This window comes from Citrus clementina, unplaced genomic scaffold (assembly GCF_000493195.1).
Source record: "Citrus clementina cultivar Clemenules unplaced genomic scaffold, Citrus_clementina_v1.0 scaffold_7, whole genome shotgun sequence".
NCBI lineage: Eukaryota > Viridiplantae > Streptophyta > Magnoliopsida > Sapindales > Rutaceae > Citrus > Citrus x clementina.
Genome location: NW_006262075.1, coordinates 10,621,904 through 10,631,164, shown reverse-complemented (window position 1 = coordinate 10,631,164; position 9,261 = coordinate 10,621,904). Strand labels below are relative to the sequence as shown.

The following is a 9,261-nucleotide window of genomic DNA, read 5'->3' as shown; positions in this document are numbered from 1 at the left end:
AGACGTGGGCACGCCTTATCAAAAATTTTCTTCTGACCAAAATAAGCAAAAATTTTTTTTTTGAATCAAAATTAAAAGAAGATATAACAAAAACCAAAACAAACAAATCATTTGGGTTGCCTCCCAAAAAAGCGCCTTTGTTTTATGTCTTTGGCTAGACACATTTATGCATCAATCTCCATAATTGGGACTCTCGAGAGCCACATCCTCCACAATATTCACCGAAAAACCTTCATAAAAAGGTTTTAAGCGATGACCATTAACCTTAAAAACTTTGTCAGAGGTCGGGCTCCAAATCTCAACTGCACCATGAGGAAAAACATTAGTAACAATAAAAGGTCCAACCCAACAAGAACGTAATTTACCCGGAAAAAGTTTAAGCTTAGAATGAAAAAGAAGAACTTTTTGACCAACAGAGAACTCCTTTCTCAAAATCATTCTATCATGAAATGTCTTTGTCTTTTCCTTGTAAAAAATTTCCTGCGCTATAGGGTTAATAACATCCACAGAAAATACCGAATGTTCCTCACTAGGATATTTCATGGCATCATTCATATTGAATTCTATAACCTCTCCATCAAACTCCATAGTGAGAGTCCCTTTATGTATATCCATTTTAGTCCTAGCAGTCTTAAGAAAAGGTCTTCCTAGCAAAATTGGGATAGAATTAGAGGAGTTATCATCTTCCATATCAAGTACATAAAAATCAGCAGGAAAAACCAACTCATTAACTTGTACTAAGACATCTTCTAATACCCCATCAGGATATGCATTAGACCTATCAGCTAGTTGAATTATCACACCAGTTTCTTTTAATGGACCAATATTCAAAGATGAATAAATGGAACGAGGCATGACATTAATAGAAGCTCCTAGATCTAACAAAGCCTTTTCAACTCTAACACTACCAATTTTACAAGGGATAGTAAACATACCTGGATCCTTGCACTTAGGAGGTAGTTTCTTTTGGAGAACTGCTGAAACATTCTCCCCCATGTGAACTTTTTCATCTCCTCTTAATTTTCTTTTGGAGGTGCACAGTTCCTTAAGGACTTTAGCATATCGAGGTATTTGTTTTATAGCATCTAATAAAGGAATATTTACCTCAACCTTGCGAAATGTCTCAAGGATGTCTTTCTCTTGTTCCTCCTTCTTGGATTTAGTAAACCGGCTTGGAAAAGGAGGAGGTATCACAATAGGTAGGGGTTTCGCTCTGGTGGGTTGTGCATCTTGAGATTTAGGCATCAATTCATTCTTCTCAAGCTCATCCTCTACATGCTTTGTCACTTTCTTACTAGGCTCTTGCAACTCCGTCCCACTTCTAACGATGACAGCACTAACGTTTTGCTTTGGATTCACCTCAGATTGTGAAGGCAATCTCCCTAATACTTGAGACTCTAGACGGCTCACTGTAGTCGCCAATTGACTCATTTGGTTCTCCAAGTTCTGAATACTTGCTGTAGTTGCCTGCTGAAATTGTTGAGTGTTAGTCCCAAGTGATTTAACAATTTCTTCAAGAGATATACCTGACTTGGAGGTTGACTGTGGAGGTGTTGGTTGTCTTGGTGGATACTGTTGTGGGAATCCTGATGTCCTAACTCCATAGCTAAAGTTGGGATGATCCTTCCATCCTGGATTGTATGTTTGTGCATAAGGATCATATCTCCTTTGAGGCATGCTTAGAAATCCTCCAACTGCATTGGCTTGTTCAACGGGTTCTTCTTGAAGTGTAGGACACATATCGGTTGAATGACCCATATTGTAACAAATACCACAAGTCTTCACCTGTTGCACATTACCTACAACAAACTTTTCCACAAGAGAAGTGAGTTTATCTAAACGTTGTTCAACAGAAGAAATATTTACCTCATTCACATTCCTTAAGGTGGCATCTTGTCTGCTGCCAAATTGTTGTGCATTGGCAGCCATATTTGATATCAACTCCCTTGCTTGAGTAGGAGTCTTGTTCACCAACACACCTCCACTAGCAGCATCTATCATACTCCTATCCATCAATGATAGTCCTTCGTAAAAATATTGAATAAGAAGTTGATCAGAAATCTGATGCTGAGGACAACTGGCACACAATTGTTTGAATCGCTCCCAATACTCATACAAAGTCTCCCCAGGAAGTTGTCTGATCCCACAAATATCTTTTCTGATGTTGGCAGCTCTTGAAGCAGGAAAGTACTTCTCGAGGAACTGCTTCTTCAAACCATTCCACGTTGTAATCGATCCAGGAGGCAAGTAGTACAACCAATCTTTAGCTAGCCCATCTACAGAGAACGGAAAAGCACGCAGCTTAATCTGCTCTTCAGTCACGCCTTGTGGCCTCATACTTGAGCACACAACATGAAACTCCTTGAGATGTTTATGAGGATCTTCACCTGCAAAACCATGAAACTTGGGTAATAAATGAATAAGACCTGACTTTAATTCAAAATTTACCTCCAAATCTACATATTGAATGCAGAGTGGTTGCTGATTCAAGTCTAGTTCAGCTAACTCTCTAAGAGTTCTTTCTATAGGTGCAGGTCTATCCATCACTTGTTCTTCCGAATTGCTAGATGATTCAACTAAATTAGGCACCGTATCTGTTTCAAAAAGCAAAGGCGACGAGGATCGTTGCTTAGCTCGCTTAGTCTGCTGTCTCAGCTGGCGAGCTGTCTTCTCAATTTCAGGATCAAACGAAAGTGTACCTGTACGAGAAGAACGAACCATACACCAAGTAAAACGTAAAAAGGATTAAATAAATGACACCAATCCCCGGCAACGGCGCCAAAATTTGATGGGTGTCGAAGCCAACAAAAATAAATTCCTACTCTAAATAAATTGTGTATAGTGATTGAGCAGGGTCGTGTCCACAGAGATCGGTAATTAATTAAATCCTTTCGAAACGTAAAACATAAAATGGGGGAATTGTTGACAATAATAAAAATCAAATTAAAATAACAAGAATGCAAATTAAAGTTGTAATTCAAATTAGAGAAAGCTCTGGTTGAAGGAATTAACTCAGCTTGATTCGACTACTGATCATTGATTCAAATATAGATTATTATTACTCATGAATAGACCGGTTATAGCTACTGAGACCCTCTAATAGCCAATCTCTCCTTAACTAGTCGATAACCAAGGTACGACCGTTGGTTATTTCCCTAATCAATAGACAACCCTAGATACGATCATAGAATTTAATCAATTGACAGCCTGAAAAACCAGAGAGACCCAAATCCTAATCAACACATATGATGATTCATTTAAATTAGATTGTTTATTCTCACAACACAACTCTCTGCTATGTTATTTGTCACAAGCATTAAATTCTTCATACGATGAATCCTTTAATTGACAATAGATTAAGTTGATAATTAAATAGTGGCCAATTACCTAATTAACAAACATAATCATGAAACTAATTCAGAGAATAAACAAATACCCAAAAAGCAATAAAACAATTAAAGCACAAGAAAGATCTCACAGTAGTGATGAATCAAAGCTTCATTATCCTTCAACCAGAAAAATAGGTTTAGTTCTTCATAGAGAGGAGAGAAAAATTAAATCTAGGGTTTCTTTCTTTTTCTCCAATCCAAAAAATCCCCCCGGTTTCACAATAGATTCCTCCCTTAAATACTCTCTCTCTCTCTTCTCTTTTAGAATTCTATTTAAAATAAAATCCTAATATCTGAAATATTAAATTCGTAATTACAAAAATAACCAAAAATACAAAACACGTTAAACTAAAAACTGCAGGTCCGCAGTTGACAGCACGCGCCCACGCCTTATCAACAAAGTTCTTCTGACGCTCATAATTTCTCCAAGAGAACAATCATCCTTAAACATCATCCTATAGCTCAATTTTATCATCAATCAATAGAATTGCACCTACAAAAGTAAAACACAAGTAAATCACTATTATTAAGTGCAAAACATTGATATTAAGGGAAGTAAATAATGCAAAACTAGTGCATAAATTGCACTCTAACAGTGCGCCTCAACAACATTTGCTTCATCAGTTGTACCTCCCTTCAAATAGTACAGATTATGACGCCGAACCCCTTGCAGAATCACCATAGCCCTATGTGTAAACTTCATTATACCATATTCAATGGTAACCTTGTAGCCTTTAGTTTCCAAAGCACCCACAGAAATTAGATTTTTCTTTAAAGCTGGAATAAATCTAACCTCTTTGAGTTCTCTAACCATTCCATAAAACATTTTGAGCCGAATTGTTCCTATCCCCATTGTGCGACAAGGTTGATCATTCCCCATCACAACTGCACCGGATTCCAGATTACGAAAATCCGTAAACCATTCCTTAATAGGACACAAATGATAGGTTGCTCCAGTATCAAGTATCCACTCGCTCGAACTAGCCACGTATGCTGCAGGAGTAATACTTAGTGAATAATCAGAGCCCTCATCTTTTCGTGCCATGTTTGCTGCTGCTGGTTTTTTCCCATCTCTCTTTTGAGCCTTTGGACAATCTTTCCTCCAATGACCCTTTTCATGACAAAAAGCACACTCATCTCAAGCTATATTTCTGCTTCTCGATTTGGATCGAGAATTCTTTCCACCATGCTTATTATGTTTGTCCATCGCCCAATCTCTGCTCACCAAAGCTTCAGACGATGCTCGTTCAGAATTTTTATCATTATTTCGAATCTCTAAGCTAGTTAATGTTGTGCAAACATCTTTAAAGACGATCACACTCTTTCCATATATCAAAGTAGTCACAAAATGACTATATTCATCTGGTAGTGAGTGTAATAGAATCATAGCCTTGACTTCATCCTTAATATCTTCATCAAGATTCTTCAAATCAGCAAGTAACTTTTCAAATCTTGAAAAATGATCGTGCATTGACACCCCAGGCTTCATTCGAAGACCATATACTTGGCTCATTGCATGAAGGCGATTTTCAGGACTTTTCACCAGGTACTTCTCCTCCAATGTACGCCACAAAGTCACCGCACACTCCTCATCTTTCACCAAGTATTTCACCTCCTTGGTCAAACAATATTTGATCTAACCACAGGCTTTTTCATTCATACGATCCCAAATTTCTTCATCATACAAGTGTCTTTTATTTTTCAGAACAACATCGAGATCGATTTGAATAAGGGCATCCATAACTTCGTGCCTCCACATGCCGAAGTTGATTTTCCCATCAAACTTTTCAACATCGATCTTCTGGCCTCTTATAACAGGTGCTGAATAGCAATTTGACAAATCTCGCCTCCCACCTAAAGTGTCTCCTGAAATAGCCTCGGTAGATCTCTCCCCAATTCTGGAAGTTTCACCTTCTACCATTTTCTCAACGAACTATTTCCACTTGAAAAACAATCTCTCTGATGTTAATTTCGGGTGAATAAATGTACCAGGAAAGTTCCCAGGAAACTGGACGGGAACTCAGTCCCAATTAAAAACCAAAATCCTTAGACTCTTATCGCCTTTGTTGACAGAACTTTCCTAGACATGCAAAAATACACACTACTTACAATAGACTGTCTCCCAAGTACAAATGGCCGTCTTCACCGTATTCGTAAACAGTACCGTATTCGTGAACAGTGTCGTATACGTGAACAGTACCGTATCCCCCCAAGTACAAACCTTTGGCTCTGATACCACTTGTTGTGCGCGGAATGCGGAATCAAGCGCACCAAATAATTACTGAAAAATAAAGGACACAAGAATTTACGTGGTTCGGTAATTAAACCTACATCCACGGAGGCAAAAAGAATAATTATTGATTTAACAATTAATAGAGTACAATATTTGAGTAACGAATCTCACTTCCCAGAAACCCAAATATACCAAGTACTCTTACACTCTGCAGGAAAGATAAATTCCCCAGACACACTTCTCTCACTTCTCTCAAAAGCTTAGAAACTTATAAGCTTAACAATTTTGGGATGATTTAGAATGAAGAAATGACTTCAATTTATAGGCTTCAAGCATGCACTATTCCACCCAATCCCTCTGCAATTTGTCAATCTCCATCTCTGTCAATTTGACAAATTTTGCTAACTTTTGCATTTTTCTTCATTTGGTGCAGGATTGTCAAATGCCAAATACAGCTTGCAATTTCGTGCCGACTTTGAAAAATAAAACCAATGCATGTGGCTCACTTTTCTTTTCCAACCAAACTCTTTTGACTTTTCAACAGATTCCCCGAATACCTAAAATAGAGATAACCATAGAAAATATGAAATATTTGATAGGATCTATTTTCAGAACGTGCAATGTAAGAGAAATTTAAATGTTATAACTTTAGTACGTCACGACATAACAAATACAACTCCCTGAGCTCCAGGGTTATAATGATTTCCTAAACAGCTTTTGTGATAGGATTTATCTCTTTGTTTTCTTGGGGGTTATTAGGGATTTTTTTTAATTATTTAAATGGAGATATAAACATTATATATAGTATATCTTTGCGAACATTTTGGTATGTAAATCTTGATAGACATTGTTTTTTGTAGCATGTAGATCTAGGCAGACATTACTTTCACATCGATATTGGTGGTATTGTAGTAGATCAATGTCATTTTTCTGGGTCAACTTTGCGTTTTGTAAGCTATACATCTAATTCTAAAGGGTGGGTTCTAGCCATATCTCCATTTGGGTAAGCCTTAGGATTTGGACGTGTTTTTCGTAATCCTATGACAAATGTGACAGTTATATTTCCTTAGTTTGTACCTTTCCTTACTTTCAAATATCAACGAAAAACCATGCTAACGTTTGTCATGGTCATCCATGAATTGACTGCCAATGAAAATTAAACCCATAAGTTTTTAATTTAGTAATTGTGTAAAGGTATAATTTAATTTTTTGGATTTATTATTATTTATTAATCAATAATCGTCCATGTGAATTTTTACTCACAACTCACGAGAAGTTCAAATGATGATCCATTTAAAAGTTGTTGGATTTTAACATTTTCTAAGTTTCTTTGGAATAGTAAATGGTATTTTTTCTCTTCTTCCAATTCAAAAATCGTATACTTTTAGACAACAATGCAGTCTCAGAGCAAGCAATAAAAGTTTAACCATTAATTACACTGCATAAATTTCTCTTCTTCAGCTAAAGCACTTGCACCTTGATCAATTAATCTCTTATCTTATAAAAAATTCTAGTACATGTACTTAGTACTAAATTCCCTTTTCTCGTTACTTTTCTTTAATTTCTTAGCAACAATTTCAAAAAAAAAAAAAATCATCGAGGAATCAACAAGCGACAAAAAGTTTTTAATATTTATTATAATATTTATTTTTTAACAATTTATTAAAATTCCAGGGAATCATTTCTTGGGCGCTAAAATTTTGATCACCGGCGGGTCTTCCACGAAATGACACTTTTTCCAATCAAAGGTTCATAGCTAAACACTTTGTTACACAATTTTAAATTCATCAACCAGCTTAGTAATATAAATAACATTGCAGTCTTGAAACAACACATTTCATCTTCAGCCGAAAAGCAAATTAAACTTTGCCCCACCAATTACTCCTTTACCCTTCGTTGTGATCACCACGGGAAACGTCTGCTCACCCTCATTCTCCTGTGATGACACTGTTTCTCACTGCCTGGATAGCTTTGTTAGAAACACAGGGTACGTTTGTCATCTCCAAGAGAATCTTGATGCCTTGTGGAGAGAATTGCAAACGTTAATTGCAGTAAGAAATGATGAGAGGATATTCAGCAACAAATGAGACGGCTGGAGCAAGTGCAAGGGTGGCTTTTAAGAGTGCAAGGTGTGGAAACTCAAGTAACCGAACTAAGACGACAAGGATATCAAGAAGTTGAGAAGCTCTGTCTTGGAGGCTTATAGTCCAAGAACTGCAGTTCCGGCTACAAGGTTGGGAGAAAAGTTTTCAAGACATTGCAACAGGTGCAGGGCTTAACGAACGAAGGAGATTTCAAAGAAGTGCCTCAGCCGGTGCCAGAAAATCTAGTAGATGAAAGACCTCTTCCACCAACCGTAGTGGGCTTGCAATCAACATTTGACAGAGTTTGGCGATGCCTGATGGAAGAACAGATGGGAATTGTTGGCCTCTACGGCATGGGAGAGGTGGGTAAAACCACCCTGTTGACGCAAATCAACAAGAAGTTCCTCCACACGCCTAATGATTTTGATTTCGTTATCTGGGTAGTGGCGTCTAAAGACTTGCAACTCGAACAGATTCAAGGAAGTATTGCAAAAAAGATTAGTCATGGAATAGCAGAAGTCTTCAAGAGAAATCTCAGGAAATATTCAAGAACATGAGCAACAAAAAGATCTTTTTAACGAGTCATGGAATAGCAGAAGTCTTCAAGAGAAATCTCAGGATATAGTCAAGAACATGAGCAACAAAAAGTTTGTGTTATTATTGGATCACATATGGGAGCTGGTTGATCTATCTCAAGTGGGTTTACCTGTTCCATGCCGTACAAGTGCATCTAATAAGACAGTTTTCACAGCTCGGGAGCTTGAGGTTTGCGGCCAAATGGAAGCTCATAAATCATTCAAAGTGGAGCGCTTGGGATACGAGGACGCATGGAAATTATTTGAGGAGAAAGTCGGAAAAGAGATTCTTGATAGTCATCCTGATATTCCTGAGCTAGCTGAAACTGTGGCCAAAGAATGCGGTGGTTTGCCACTTGCTCTAATCACTGTCGGTCGAGCTATGGCATCCAAGAAGACACCTCGCGAGTGGGAACATGCAATTGAGGTGTTGAGAAGTTCAGCCTATAAATTTTCAGGTATGGAGAGCAGGGTATTTTCTCGTCTAAAGATAAGTTATGATTTTTTGCCCGGCGATGAAACTAGGTTTTATCTCCTGTATTGTAGTTCTTATCCGGAAGATTATAAAATTTTCGTAGAAGACTTGATAGACTGTTGGATATGTGAGGGATTTTTAGACGAATATGATGGATTTGAGCACGAAATCAAGGATACTCTGTTATTCGTGTCCTTCTTCATGCATGTCTGTTGGTAGAAGAGGAAGATAATCATGTAAAAATGCACGATGTGATCCGAGACATGGCTTTGTGGATTGCATCAACGATTGACAAAGACAAGGAAAAGTTTTGTGAAATTGACCCTTTAATTATAGGATTAATCACACCCCAAGATCTAACTCAGACTTCCAAATTTAAGAATCAAACCTAAACTAATCGAAACAACTAACAGATTAAAGAACACAACCCAAAGAATCAAGAACACGCAAGAACTTAAGTAGTTCAGCACCTTTGAGGGTGCCTACATCCACTGGAGAAAACAAC

General features: G+C 37.5%; 3 protein-coding genes and 1 non-coding gene across 4 annotated transcripts; 3 read left to right on the top strand and 1 right to left on the bottom strand.

The window, feature by feature from the left end:
• Positions 1-298: 298 nt before the first annotated feature.
• On the bottom strand, positions 299-2,544 carry LOC112096899. The gene is made up of 4 exons (XM_024181115.1): positions 1,867-2,544; positions 1,527-1,785; positions 422-1,457; positions 299-302 (listed from the first exon to the last, which is right to left on the bottom strand). The coding sequence occupies exons 1-4, from the start codon at positions 2,542-2,544 to the stop codon at positions 299-301; spliced, it is 1,977 nt and encodes a 658-aa protein (XP_024036883.1).
• LOC112097109 lies at positions 2,060-2,166 on the top strand. Its single transcript, XR_002904766.1, has one exon. It is a non-coding gene; the product is annotated as a small nucleolar RNA R71 (small nucleolar RNA).
• A 5,136-nt stretch (positions 2,545-7,680) lies between the features above and the next one.
• Positions 7,681-8,263, top strand: LOC18037434 (disease resistance protein RFL1). Its single transcript, XM_024181114.1, has 2 exons — positions 7,681-7,751; positions 7,843-8,263. Exons 1-2 carry the CDS (start codon positions 7,681-7,683, stop codon positions 8,261-8,263), a joined length of 492 nt encoding a protein of 163 aa, XP_024036882.1.
• Positions 8,264-8,339: 76 nt separating this feature from the next.
• Positions 8,340-8,975, top strand: LOC112096898 (disease resistance protein RPS5-like). Its single transcript, XM_024181113.1, has one exon. The coding sequence runs from the start codon at positions 8,340-8,342 to the stop codon at positions 8,973-8,975; it is 636 nt and encodes a 211-aa protein (XP_024036881.1).
• The last annotated feature ends 286 nt before the right edge of the window (positions 8,976-9,261 follow it).